At 35.2% G+C, this 14,001-nt stretch overlaps 6 protein-coding genes across 6 annotated transcripts, besides 2 other annotated features; 3 read left to right on the top strand and 3 right to left on the bottom strand. All coding sequences in view use genetic code 12, as the record gives it.

Annotated features, from left to right (window-relative positions):
- Positions 1 to 1,138: 1,138 nt before the first annotated feature.
- On the top strand, positions 1,139 to 3,052 carry AAP1 (Aap1p; the record flags this gene model as incomplete). The annotated part of the gene is made up of 1 exon (XM_705914.2): positions 1,139 to 3,052. The coding sequence occupies one exon, from the start codon at positions 1,139 to 1,141 to the stop codon at positions 3,050 to 3,052; it is 1,914 nt and encodes a 637-aa protein (XP_711006.2).
- Positions 3,053 to 3,624: 572 nt separating this feature from the next.
- On the top strand, positions 3,625 to 5,136 carry CAALFM_C303980CA (uncharacterized protein; the record flags this gene model as incomplete). Its single annotated transcript, XM_705916.2, has 1 exon — positions 3,625 to 5,136. The coding sequence occupies one exon, from the start codon at positions 3,625 to 3,627 to the stop codon at positions 5,134 to 5,136; it is 1,512 nt and encodes a 503-aa protein (XP_711008.2).
- Positions 5,137 to 5,243: 107 nt separating this feature from the next.
- Positions 5,244 to 8,392: a centromere ((CEN3) Centromere region of Chromosome 3; each centromere mediates a single kinetochore attachment although it binds multiple (four) Cse4p-containing nucleosomes).
- A 573-nt stretch (positions 8,393 to 8,965) lies between these two features.
- Positions 8,966 to 9,465: a long terminal repeat ((zeta-3a) Long terminal repeat (LTR) associated with the transposon Tca7; degenerated copy near Chromosome 3 centromere).
- Positions 9,466 to 10,860: 1,395 nt separating this feature from the next.
- On the bottom strand, positions 10,861 to 11,892 carry CAALFM_C303930WA (uncharacterized protein; the record flags this gene model as incomplete). Its single annotated transcript, XM_707631.1, has 1 exon — positions 10,861 to 11,892. One exon carries the CDS (start codon positions 11,890 to 11,892, stop codon positions 10,861 to 10,863), a length of 1,032 nt encoding a protein of 343 aa, XP_712724.1.
- A 57-nt stretch (positions 11,893 to 11,949) lies between these two features.
- CAALFM_C303920WA (uncharacterized protein) lies at positions 11,950 to 12,165 on the bottom strand (the record flags this gene model as incomplete). Its single annotated transcript, XM_019475309.1, has 1 exon — positions 11,950 to 12,165. One exon carries the CDS (start codon positions 12,163 to 12,165, stop codon positions 11,950 to 11,952), a length of 216 nt encoding a protein of 71 aa, XP_019330854.1.
- Positions 12,166 to 12,429: 264 nt separating this feature from the next.
- HTA1 (Hta1p) lies at positions 12,430 to 12,828 on the bottom strand (the record flags this gene model as incomplete). The annotated part of the gene is made up of 1 exon (XM_707632.2): positions 12,430 to 12,828. The coding sequence occupies one exon, from the start codon at positions 12,826 to 12,828 to the stop codon at positions 12,430 to 12,432; it is 399 nt and encodes a 132-aa protein (XP_712725.1).
- A 545-nt stretch (positions 12,829 to 13,373) lies between these two features.
- On the top strand, positions 13,374 to 13,766 carry HTB1 (histone H2B; the record flags this gene model as incomplete). Its single annotated transcript, XM_707633.1, has 1 exon — positions 13,374 to 13,766. One exon carries the CDS (start codon positions 13,374 to 13,376, stop codon positions 13,764 to 13,766), a length of 393 nt encoding a protein of 130 aa, XP_712726.1.
- Between the last annotated feature and the right edge of the window lie 235 nt (positions 13,767 to 14,001).

The raw sequence follows: 14,001 nt of genomic DNA, 5'->3' as shown, positions 1-14,001 counted from the left end.
TTCCCAAGAAAAGTATTAGCAAAGATTTCAATGCAACAACAATGACACCAAAATATTTTTTTTTGCCAAACCAAAGTAAACGAGCCAATTGGAAGAAGTGGGTGGGTGAGAAATAGCAGGTAAATTAAGCGCGCTAAAATAGTTTTCTATTGTCTTACCATTTTCCCCCACTGATAAAATATTATTTTGGTCCCCTCGGCTATTCGCCCCCCTTGTGAAGTCAAGTTTGTTTTGTACATATACATACATAAATCCACATTGGATTTGGTCTCTTACACTCTTTCAAACTTTTGACTCATTAATACTAGTCAACATCCATTATACATCACCTACACTGTAAGACATATAAAGTGATAACGGAACCAATCAACCCAGACACGCACACACAAAAAAATAAACCCAACACAGATTTAGACTAAAATAGTCATTATCATTCTCTTGGTCTAATTTTGTACGCAACAATAATAGTAATTATTATTTCTTGGTGTTTTCACTTTTCAGTAAAATGACAAATATATAATATGCCACTAGTAATATCAATAGTTAAGTTACTTAACATGCTCAATTGACAAGATCTAAATTGAACAAAGTTTTCCAACTTTTGAATGTGAAAATGATGTTACTCTATTGTTTTGTTGATAAGCTGTGATAATTTACTTTAAAAACAATCTTTATTGTTCCTCCTTTTTGTCCTATTTTTGTTTTGTTTTGTTTGAGATCTCAACTTTTTTTTTTCCATTTAATTCTTGGCTAGATTTTTACTTCTTTGATAAGAAATACTTTTGTTCATTCATTTCTAGTTTATTTCTTGTGTTATTTTTTAATTTTTCATTTAGTTGGTCATCATCATCATCACCAACAACCTATATTGTCATTATATGCTTGTACTTATATACTTTCTTTTGCTTTAATTTTTCACTTACGTTTTTTCCCTATTAATTTTTCCAACAACCAGATTCTCATATATCTTTGTTAGATATTTCCTGTCTCTGTTGACATAATTGTCTTCCTTCTTTTTTAACAGACCCACCGAGTTTCAAATAACCCCTAATCTTTCCACCCTGGTTTATTCATATATATTCCATGTTTGTATAACTTATTCATTATGTCAAATCCTGAAAAATTACAGTCTCTTCAGATGATATCTATAGATAACGCAAACACTGGGAGAAGATCTACTTTATCATCCACCATTTCCTCGTTTGATGCAGATAGGTCATTGTACAATTCAACAACATCAAGTACTGGGTCTACCAGCTCTTCTCCATATCCCAGATCTTATCATCCACGAGACCTCCTCAACAGTTTTATAGATTCATTTAAAGAATTCGATTACTCAACTTTACCACCAGTTTATAACAATATTACCGACCAGGAAAGTCAACTTCAACTCAATCCTGCTAATCCAAATTTCGACTATTCTCATTTCACACAATTAGAAAGAGATGCATTGATTACTGCAAGCTCACCATTGTCCAAACGATTGAAAACAAGACATTTGACATGGATATCATTAGGTGCATCAATTGGAAGCGGTCTACTTATATCTTCTGGTAGCTCATTGGCCCATGCTGGACCCTTGGGTTTATTGATTGTATGGATTTTTGTTGGGTCGGTTATATTTGCAACCATGTCAAGTTTAGCAGAACTAGCCACTGCATTCCCAGTGAGTGGTTCATTTACAACATATGTTACTTTATTCGTTGATAAATCAATAAGTTTTGCCATAGCATGGAATTACGCACTACAGTGGCTAGTAACATTTCCGTTACAATTAGTTGCTGCTTCTCTTGCCATTGAGTATTGGACAATCAAAATTCACCCAGCAATATTTGTCACCATCTTTTATGTCTGTATTGTTTTTATCAATTTATTTGGAGTCTACGGCTATGCAGAAATTGAAATGGTAGTTAGTATTATAAAAGTAATTGCTGTGATTGGATTCAATATTTTGGCAATCATAATTGTTACTGGTGGCGTCCCTGGACAACCATATATTGGTGCCAAAAATTGGCAGGGTCCACAAGGGGGACTATTCAATACAATTGAACCATTCAAACAAATGTGTTATATAGTATCCAATGTTGCGTTTGCCTATGGTGGTGTGGAATTGTTCGGATTGGCAGCTGTGGAAACGGCATCGCCTAAAAAATCAATCAATCGTGCCAGAAAACAAATTTTTTATCGACTCATGGTGTTTTATATTTTGTCCATTGTTATGATTGGATTTGCTGTATCTTATAAAACCCCTGAATTACAAGATAGTGGTGCTTTTGGTACTGATATCAATGCTTCACCTTTTGTTATTGCCATCAAGCAAGCGAAAATAAAGGCATTGCCGTCAATAATGAATGGGGCAGTTATTCTTACAGTGCTTTCTGTTGGAAATGCCTCTGTATATGCATCTACAAGAGTCCTTTGCGCTATTGGGGCATTACAACAGGGCCCAAAGTTTTTGAGCTTTATCGATAGAAGTGGACGTCCAATGGGGTGTTTGATAGTTCAATTTGCCTTCGGATTATTAGCTTACTTGATTTGTATACCAGGCAAAAATGTTCCAGCACAGATTTTTGATTGGCTATTGAGTTTGTCTGGCTTAAGTGCTTTATTCACTTATATATCAATTAATGTTTGTCAATTGCGATTCAATTGTGCTTTGAAACATCGAGCAAGGATACCCAAAGACGAATTGTTGTACGTGTCACCATTATGGTGCTCGTGGTATGGAATATTCGCCATAATAGCAATATTGGCATTACAATTCTGGGCCGCTTTGTTTCCACCTGGCGCAGGAAAAGCTGACGTCGAAAGCTTTTTCAAGATATATCTTGGTGGTCCTATATTATTCTTGTGCTGGTTAGGTCATAAATTGTACTCTTATTGGTATTTGAATGTGCCTTTAACCAAGTTCTGGTTGACCGTTGACGAGATAGACATCGATACTGGTAGAAGACAAATCGATTTGGAAACTATAAAACAAGAAATCGCAGAAGAAAAAATCGTCATGGAAAGCAAACCGTGGTGGTATAGATTATATAAAACTTTTTGTTAGAATTTTAAATTACTCCTCCAATAATATATTAATTGACTTTATTCAACTCGAGGTTTTCCTTCTTCTTGAGAAACAACCAATACTCAATTTTCGTAGGTTTATTGTATGAATTTCGTTATCAGAAGGACAGGGCAGCACGGCCAGGCCGATATGATTGTATAAATGTGTCTTCTTTGCCCCATGTGCCAACCATGAGCCATGAAAGCACCCGCTGCTACTGTATGACAAAACAGCTACAAATTGCATGTTCAGAAAATGTGTGAAAATTATCAGAGCAATGGTAAAACTCATTTCTGCACAGCGGCTCTATGACGTGCAAATTAGTAAAGATTTAATAAAGCATCGATGTAAACAGAGGTGCCAGCACTAACAAAAATAGAGCTAAGCATATAAAAAGGTTTCCAAATACTCTGTCATGATTTTATTCTATTCATAAAGAGCTTGCCGTTTTCAACTTACACATATCTTATCTGGTTTTAAAACGAACTATAAGCTTTCCTTTGCTTTAACAATTAGCTTCATTCGTATTTAATATCAACACTCACAGTGACCAAAGAGATATAAATACTAAGATGTCAGAGCCAGCAGCAAATTCACAATATGACACCCATTTGAGCCCACAACAACAACAACAACAAAAGCACAAGTACTTGTCAAGCAGTGACTCCGAAGCCTCACCCCCAACACGAAATATGGTCAAAAAAGTTAACAAAGGCTTCTCTTTATTTAGTAGAAAATTGCAAACCGAAAGAAGGAAAATTGCATTAAAGTATTTCTTGAACTATTTAATCATGGGAGTTGGTGTTCTAGCAATATTCTCGATCTACTGGGGCTCCTTTTATGGAATAAATGGCAGGATAAAAAATTTGAAAATGTTAGTGGTAATAGAAGATGACTCCATAATAAATGGACTAAACCCTGTCTTCGGTGACAATTTGAAAGAAATTCTACAGACCCCTGAAGCAAAGACCAAGGGCAATTGGAAAATATACAACTCAACCGAATTTGCTCAGATAGCGTCAAAATCCAACCGGACTGCGGAACAAGAAATTATGCACCAAATTCATCATCAAAAGTATTGGGCATCACTCCATGTGATGCCAAACGCCTCCTACAACTATTTCAATGCCATGTCACAGGGAGATGCCAATTATGATCCTGTTAAAAACACAGTCCATTCGATTTATGAAACAGGAAGGGATTTCAATGGAATGACTCAATTCGTCATCCCTTCCATCAATGGCGTGGAAAACATATGGCTAAGCAGACAACCCAACATGACTTTCGATATAGTTCGCAATGTCACTATCGATTCCGCCGTAAAACTGAAACTACTTGCCCAGCCAATTAGATTTGAAATTGTCGATCCAGTACCATGGAACGACCCTATTCTAATTGGACCTTTTCATGATCTTCAAATCTATATGACTATTTTGACCTTATTGCAATTTGAGTTTTTCAGTCCAATTCACAAGGAAGTGTCTAAATTGGGATTAAAGAGGGGTCATTACATGATTTATCGCTTCACAGCATCTATATTGTCGTTTTTCATATTGAGTTTATTTTGCTGCTTGGTGACATTGGCTTTCCAAGTTGATCTCACGGTTACATATGGGAGAGCTGGGTTTGTGGTTTATTGGATGATTGCTTTCATGACAATGTGGGCTCTTGGCTCTGTAAATGAAATTGTCGCGATGTTGCTTATTACATTTTACCCTCCACTAGTTCAATTCTGGTTGCTATTTTGGATAATTTGCAATATCACCCCCACATTCACGCCAATGGCCGTAATTCCAAAGTTCTTCAGATATGGGTATGCATTGCCCATCCATAATTCCTATGAAGCCACTAAAACAGTATTCTTCAGGACATATAAGGCACAATTGGGAAGAAACTTTGGCATATTAGCAGCTTGGTTTGCTGTTTTAAGCATAATCTTCCCCATCATTGTCTATTATTTTATAACAACCACGAACAAGACCTTTGAGCAACAAGTTTGTGCTGTAGTTCATGAGAGGAACCAACTTGAAACTGAGGACTATCAGGAATATGACCGAAATGAGAAAAGGACAAACAATTACTAAACCAGAAATGCTATTTGTAATTCTTCATATTTCAGTTGAAGGCTACTGCTCCAAGACCCAAAGCTAAAATGCCCCAACATATTCGTTTGGCCTCTAAGCACTATTCACAAATTCACAAATCTTGTGCTTACCTATTTAGACTTACATTCTCTATAGCTATAATAGAACCTACATTTAAGCTAATTCCGTTAAACACTACTCAATAATATACGTTTATACATCCAAAATCACCCTTATCAAGTTAAAGACAATCCACACACTACAATATCAGTGCCTCCTCCAAAAACAATCAATTATGTCACAGACATAGTTGCAATATCTTAGCAACCAAAAAACCATATCATTGACACAACAATACCATATAGAAAAACGACATTCTCTTGCATCTACCAGCTTGTACATAAACGATTCCTTCATAACTTTGCAGCATTACCTAAAACCACTGTACCAAATCAACTGGCATAGTATCCATACTTCTATGTAAATTTTAGTACCAGAACTATCACCTAAGTTTTATATAACCCTGACACCATCAAAATTACATAAAATACAACAAACAACATATCTATTCAAAGCGCCAAACATACAAACCTTAACAAACACAAACTTATTCACCCTTTTGAAGTGCTTAAATCAAAACACCTCTCAAAATATTAATGTCTTCGGTGTGTGAATTGATGTATCAGAAATCCAGACCGCTCTAATGATAATCGCTCTCTAGCCGCATCTGAAACAAATCATCAATTCTTTCCAGTTGCCTCAATCACTCACCCCTGCTCTTGTACTACTGACTCAATAGAGTTACAACTACTTATCTGTAAATCTCATCTACAATATACTAAAGTAAAAATATAGTCAACAACCAAAGAATCTCCAGTACACTTTCAATACCATCATATTCAGTTCGAGTTAAACTTGAACTCAAAACAAAATTAAACAAAAAGAACACTTTCTAGCTTCAAAACCCTACGAGATACACTAAAACAACCTTACCAGCTCGGACTGCATTTAAACAATTAATTGCAAGCACCACACACCTATCATCAACCATATTTGTAAAAAGATAACTTCAATGCACACTGCAAACCAGTAAACCTCTTCCTGTACAGATCTTCCCTACCCAACTAACCCATTAGTATTTAGCTACTAACAAAATAACTCCTAATCCTTCAAATATCTAATACAGATTCCAACCTAGTTCGAATTTAATATTTATTTTAAATCAATACAACTTGATAATAAAAACAAAATACCAATTATAGTATATGGTGCCCCTCTTTGGACCAAATTCAACAAACTCTCCGTAAATTATACACCCAAGCAGCACCAATCATTATAACCTTCACAAATCTAATCTACTAAAACAGCGAAAACATAAACGCTCATCCCTTGCTCTATCTTATTCACTTAATTGGAATCAAATAAGTCTATAAACTAGTGAGAATGCAAAAATTGAATTGACCCTGATCTGATTTACAACACAGGACTTACAATTCCAATGACGTAATTCTACCAGAGTTTATGCTATTGAACTTTAATGTATGCTTATTTTGTGATCCTCTGTTCATAATGAAATTGCTGCTAGATGTATACGGCTATGTTTATATCTCAAAAAATGACTATTCAAAACATACTACAATATAGCAGTCGCCCATCTTTGTAAGCACCTATCCGAAACAGCACTGCCTTTGACGTATCTATCCATCTATATGTAGTGATCTTTTTAGCAACATCTTTGCATCTGCCTGCACTTGAAACTATCAATTGCAAAGGGTACACACAATAAGATAACTCCATAGTACTAAGCTAGGATAATCCCTAACGTCAATATTGCTTTGGCTACCAGCCGAAAGTTTGAAGAAAAAGAGTCCTGGTTTACATGCACCATCACACTACCTCCCCGCCTATGTAACCCATATATTTTTGTAATCATCTATTTGCCATAGCAAGAAACTTATTTGTAGTGACATACAATTGAAAATTCATGTAGCAAAAGTACGCTTTTTGAATTGAATTTCTCAATGAAGAAACAAGTGTAACTAAAGTAGATGTGCCCTTTAATGGGTTCTCATTGTCTAGGATAGTGTGCTTATATTTGATACTGTTGAACATGATCTGAGTTGTTGTTGCTTTAAAGCATTATCGTCTTGCGTGGTGTAGCTCTCAAGTATATTCAAAGCAGTAACCGTCAACAAAGTATATAGTATATTAACGATAGTGTACTTTGGACTACAAAATTGTCTACCTAGATTTTGAAAGGCAAGGCCCATCGGTTACGTATGATGGCACCGTACTCTTAAACCATTCGATTTGCACTACTCTGAATTTGGCAGTAAATATTTCTTTCCTGAGATGTAGGTTCTTAAACTGGTTTGTGACTGTTGTAGACAATTTGAATTAAGGTAGATTTCTTCACTAGCTTCATCAATCAGAATTTAGGTATATTTGATTTCATAGTATTTATAATGCTTGTGTGACTAAATCTAGTCATGATCCGCTTTTCTTATTTTCTAGTCATGTCAGGAGGATGATGAAGATATGTTTTGAACGCTGAGTTTTATTGAGAGTTTTGAGTTTTTATCATGAGCTGTCTTAGTTGGCAAATTGGTTGCTGCGTTCATATCATTAGATTGCTAGCATTGGTTATCTGACGGCTAGCTTATATAGTTTATGGTTAAAATATAAACTACATCTGCTTGCGATAATTAAGCATTGGAAGCTTAGCTTTAGTTTACTGGAGATCAGTAGATTAGAGTGGTCCGCATAACTCTCTATGAAGGAGTTTGATATTTGTGCTTTTGGTCATTCTGATAAGAATTTCGTACGGACTGTGGTTGAAAGCGGTAGTTTGCAATTGCGTATCAATTGAAAAACATTTTGTATCATGATTTATGAGGTTAATGTTGAATGGTATGTGAAGAGAATAGAGCGTAGGTTATTTGTAAGGTGGAAGGTCAGATATGACGGCGCTGTTGTGGCGCTTAAGAAATGAAATGGTTAGGTTGAAAGGCGTTGCAAAGTCTGATTGACTATTTCTATGTGTTGTTAGCGATATTTTGATAGGACAAGTTTGATAGAGTAGTGGTTTGGAATTTATGGATCCTTTGCTGAAAGATTTTGAAGCAGATATACTAGTTTTTGTTTTGCATCCGCAGTTTTAATTGTGATGGATATTCTTCTCATATGAGGACTACAACTGGATTGTAGGAAATACTGTTCATTTTGATTTTTTAACAATTGGGGAGGTTGATGTTTGTTGCAAGTAGTTAGGTGTCAGTATGAGTGACTTTATATTATACTGATACAATAATGAATGCCAGGAATGTTTGAAATGATTGATTATGTACTGAAATTCAAAAGCCGGTGCTAGAGGTGTAAGTGAGGCAATATTTAATGGTTACGGAGTATATTTCTAAGCTGTCAGGCCCAGTCTGGGGTTTTTAGTTATTCCACTGTGTTTATTTATCACTTATTAATATTTTGCTGTTACGGCTTTTAATATGAATTGATTGTTAACTACTGTCAAAAGGTTGTTTAATTTGATGTTGTTGTTTTGGCAATAGGTCAAGGATAAGTGCTGAAAGAGAGGTATTAGCACCTGCAAGATACAATAGATAGGAGAGAGAGACAATTGTTAGTTTGTGATTGTGAGCATGATGTGTTGTGAATATACCTCATGCTTAGTCTTGGTTAAAGTATTTGTGTGGAAGGGTATCGTGATGAAGGATTTATAGTAAGGGAAAGTATTATGAATAAATCCAATGTCTAATTTCTTGCAGAAGTATTGACATGAGAGATTATAACTATCAAGAATTGCATTRAGGGAAAGTGTTGTGAATATAGGTAATGCTAATTCCTGATTAGTGTGGAAAACCTAATAAAGTTATATTATACATAGGCTGACTACCTTAATATAGTTATTGTGAATACAATTATTGTTGTTGACTACTATTGTCCTTGTTAAATTAAAGTGTTAGGTTGAGTTAATTAGTGAACAACTAACTACCGTATGAAATTAATGTATTAAGATTAATTCCTATTAGGAATAAAACTGGGTTTGTTAGAAAGAGAAAGGTTGAATTATAAATATGTGTTAAGTCCTCTTTAGAGGCTAGCTACTAGAAATCTATTGATGGTTTCATATATAGAGATTAACGATTATATTTATAATATAAGTTGGTAGTTGCTAGTATATTTGAAAGGTCTACAGTATAGTATGTCAGAATCAGATCAATTAAACTCTACTAATAAGAGAGATAACACTTTCCTTAGTCAAAATCAAGCTAAAACAATAATGGCAGATCAAGCTCAAGGAGCCAACCCACTACATGGTGTAGGGTTGTAGCAGTATTGATGGTTCTACTTCAATTCATAGTGAGTGTATGTTCAGACCATTTTATTGTTGATACCCAGATGTTAACTTTTTAAGAAACTTGTGACTGTGTTTGTTTTTGGGGGGGCTAGGAGCAGAATCAAGGTGGAATCCGTCATGTTGGGAAGATTTCCTTTGTTGCAGTGGCTAATTTTATTGATTTGGAGTATTGGGGTGGACAGCGCAACACTGAATGTTTAGACAAATTGCAAAAACCGTTTGATCCAAGATCGGAGTTCTGGTTTTGTATTTATGATGACGAGAACTCGAGGTGTGCGCTTCAAAATGTGGAACCCATGGCATTGTTTGAGTTTTTGAACTAATCATTCATTAAGGATAAGTAGTACTATTTTGTTTGCGATTGGTGCCTAATCCTTAGTTTCTCGTAAGAAACCATTGCGATATTAGCAACGTTGCTACAATTTGCTTTTGAATTTCAATTATATGGCTAGCGTAAGGTTAGATTTCGGCTGTACTATTTTTGTTTGTTGCCGAAGCTTGAAGTTAGTCAGCAACGTAATGGATGTTGAGCTCATCAATCAGATTCTGTAAAATGTAGAAACAGTATAGTTTGTAACATTAAAGAGGTAATATTCGGTCATTAATGAGCTTGTTTAATTCTACATTTGTATGTACACATTTGGAGAATGCAGCCCCATTTTGAGATTTGTTTTATAATTGTTGTTTATATAACCTTGTTGCTGAAGAATGATTTTTTTAGATTTTTTGCAAAAATTCACAACCATATTATAACTTTCATCAAGATGCAAATACAATCATACATAGCTAAAGCTTCAAGATACCGTATTCTTTATTTCAAATCAGTTCACAGACGGGAGTGAATTAAATCTGAGTTATGGCTTAACTAGAGCTTACAAATTTGAGGAAGATTGTTGTGGGATAGTTTCTTAATAAGCAGTTCTATAAGATATTATATAAGCTTTGTATGTACAAGTCTACACCCACTTTTTTCTGTTGAAATGATTTAGGGAGCCTAATGATCCAGTAATATACGTACACATAAAAACATTCTCTTAATTGTCATACAGATGGTTGGGAAAGCCAGGCGGACATTACAAAACATAAGATACCTATAAGTTTCAATTGATGTGATAGCGCCGTATAGTCACCCTTCTAGACAACATTGAGTTATTTTTTTGTAGAAAATACCTTGTATTGATAACTGGAACAACAAATTACATTATATGTGACATCCTCGAACATAGGTATCCTCGATTAAGCATAGATCAACCAATTCCCATAAAGTATGCAACAAGCAGATTTAGAATCTTAACAAACCAGAATACTGCCTAAGAAATACAAAACAAAACTAAGCATTAGCAAAGCCATAATTAAACATAGAAAGGGCCATCGTCTCCCATTTTTCTTTTCCGACTTCCAGAAAATACACTGTTCTCAAGCTGGTATAGTCTCCATGCCTCACGTATATGTTCTGGTTGCAATGGGTGGATCTCATCTCCCTCAAATTTCAAAGCTCTTTCATCTACTTCAATTTCCTCTCCCCTTTGCAAACTACTGATAATCTCTCTCTTCTGTTTCTTCTTTGTTTCAATGTCCATTAGAAGTCTACCTTTAGAATTGCGTTCCTGTATTTCAAATGCTTTTGAGATAATTTCCCCAAGAAACAGTTTGGAAACACCTGCCATAACAACTGCAATTATTTGCGGGATTGTGTGGCCTACTATACCATTACATATTTTCTTCACACCAGGCTTATTCACAGTCATACGTCTATAGGCTTCAAATCTCTCCATTTGATCGTCAGTAAAATTGGATATCAATAGTCTTCTCTGTTCTTCTTCGCCAAGATTCTTGTTGACTTTCTCAGACATTAGAGCCTTATATGTGGCCACTAGAGCAGGGTCGTCAATATCCGAAAGATCACTTAAATCATCTTCGTCAAAATCCTCATCCCCAGTTTCCTCCTCCTCTTCCTCGCTAGTGTCTTCAGATTCTTCAGATTCGTCCAGCTCAGAGTCATTGTTGTTGCTCTTCTTGTTGTGCTTTTCTAGTTTTTGGAAAAAAACCCTCCATATAAGTTCTTCATCTTCTTCATCTAAACTCACATAATCATCGTCTTGATATTCATTTTCAACCACATGCTCTGTGTGCGGACTCTCAGTACCTGGCGGAATGGTTGTATCTTGTTCTGGTGCAGACAGCATGTTGCTAACAAAATACCTCAAACAACAATTATTGCTAATACTCACGTTTTCTGTTGACATCCTTATTCTTGTGAAAGATTTTCTTGTGAGCGCGACTTTGGACACAAGAAGATAGACAAGACTATTATATCGTGCAACAACAAGCTTCCAGAAATCATCCAAGCTAGTTTCTACAGTATTATAAAGATTATATATCATTCATATTACTACTATTAATTAATACATATTACCAACAAATAAGTCTAGTAAACACCACTAGCTCTTTTCAAAAGTTTCTTCTGATTCAAACAATTCGATTGGCTTATTAGGATTCTCATCTACTTCTCTGTGCACAACGACATTATCACTTTCATCGTCGTCTTCTTCCTTTGCAAAAATATGGGGGAATGTCTTAAGAATAAGATAGCCAGCACCAACCACCACAGCACCAGATATCAACCCGATTTTCCATCTATTTACTTTTGGAATCATTGTGACAATTGAGAGTAATGTGTAATTGAAAAAGAAGATTACAAAAGTAGTCAAGTCTTGGGATTTTTTTTTTCCCTCCTAATTGGCTCAGGAAATTGAATGACTTTTGTGAGTCTGAAATTATTCTTCTACAATGTCGTAAGATGCACCCACAATAGAACCGTTATCTTTTTCTGACAAATTAAGTTGATAGTAACTAATTATTAAAAATACATGTAATGAACGAAAAAAAACCTATAGAAAACTTTAAAACACCAATATAACCTACAATTCTTGAGAAGCCTTAACACCACCTTTACCTGATTTCTTTGGCAACAAGTTTTGATGGATGTTTGGTAACACACCACCTTGGGCGATGGTGACATCACCCAACAATTTGTTTAATTCTTCATCATTTCTGATTGCCAATTGTAAGTGTCTTGGGATTATTCTGGATTTCTTGTTGTCTCTGGCAGCGTTACCAGCTAATTCCAAAATTTCAGCAGCTAAATATTCCAAGACTGAAGTCAAGTACACTGGAGCACCAGAACCGATTCTCTGAGCGTAGTTACCTTTTCTTAACAATCTGTGGACTCTACCGACTGGGAAAGTCAAACCAGCTTTGGCTGATCTTGAAGTTGAAGCTTTTTCGGAAGTTCCTGCTTTACCTTTACCACCTGACATTATTGTTAATATGCTATTATTTGATTTGAATATACTAAGTTTCAATTAAAATAAACTGAAGAAGAAATATAAAAAGGAAAAGCAAAAAGAAAGAATGTTTTCTTCAAAGTGGCAAACTATGCTGTATTTAAAACATTTGATTACTACTTTCTATTGTGTGCGTGCGAGCGTGTTGTGTGTGTTGTTTTCATTTGTCTATATGTTCCTCTGGTCTCAGATTTACGTAGTGCGATGGAGTATGGGAGAAAAGGGAGAGAAGAGTGGTGGAGAGAAAAAAAAAATAAAAAAGAGAATGAACAAGAGAGAAAGAGAGGGAGAGAAAGAGAGTTGATACTGGCACGGTCACGACTATTCTCTCCTTCTCTCTCTTGTCACTTCTTCTTCCTCAAAACAACAGAACTTGGTATTTGGTTATAAATAGATCAAACTTATCTTTCTTTTTTATAAAAACCATTTTCTACTTGCCACTTTTTTTTTTGTTTTCTTAGTTTCCATAACTTTATCGTTTCAGATTTATATCACAACCAAACAACTAATACTTCACAATGGCCCCAAAAGCAGAAAAGAAACCAGCTTCCAAAGCTCCAGCTGAAAAGAAACCAGCTGCTAAGAAAACCGCTTCCACCGATGGTGCTAAAAAGAGAACCAAAGCTAGAAAAGAAACTTATTCCTCATATATATATAAAGTTTTGAAACAAACACATCCAGACACTGGTATCTCCCAAAAGGCCATGTCAATTATGAATTCGTTTGTTAACGATATTTTCGAAAGAATTGCCACCGAAGCCTCCAAATTAGCTGCTTACAATAAAAAATCCACAATTTCCGCTAGAGAAATCCAAACTGCTGTTAGATTAATTTTGCCAGGTGAATTGGCCAAACATGCCGTTTCCGAAGGTACCAGAGCCGTCACAAAATACTCATCTGCTTCTAGTTAGATGTGATGGATCTTGTATTGTCTCCCAATTGTATTTTTAGTTGCCCACTTTTTTTTTGTACTTTAGTTCGTTATTATATTATAGTATTATGTTTCTATTATTACCTTTATTAATTTAGGATTACTCATTTTTGTTATTCACATTGTGTATTAGAAGTCTGTAGTTCTTCAACAGAAAAGGAAGGATAAGAGTGAATAAATTTTACGTTTTTATTGATTCGCTCTACTGTACAAAC

Source organism: Candida albicans, chromosome 3, assembly GCF_000182965.3.
Source record: "Candida albicans SC5314 chromosome 3, complete sequence".
In the NCBI taxonomy this organism is placed as follows: Eukaryota; Fungi; Ascomycota; class Pichiomycetes; order Serinales; family Debaryomycetaceae; genus Candida; species Candida albicans.
The sequence above is the reverse complement of the archived record's forward strand: the minus strand, read 5'-3'. Positions and strand labels throughout refer to the sequence as shown.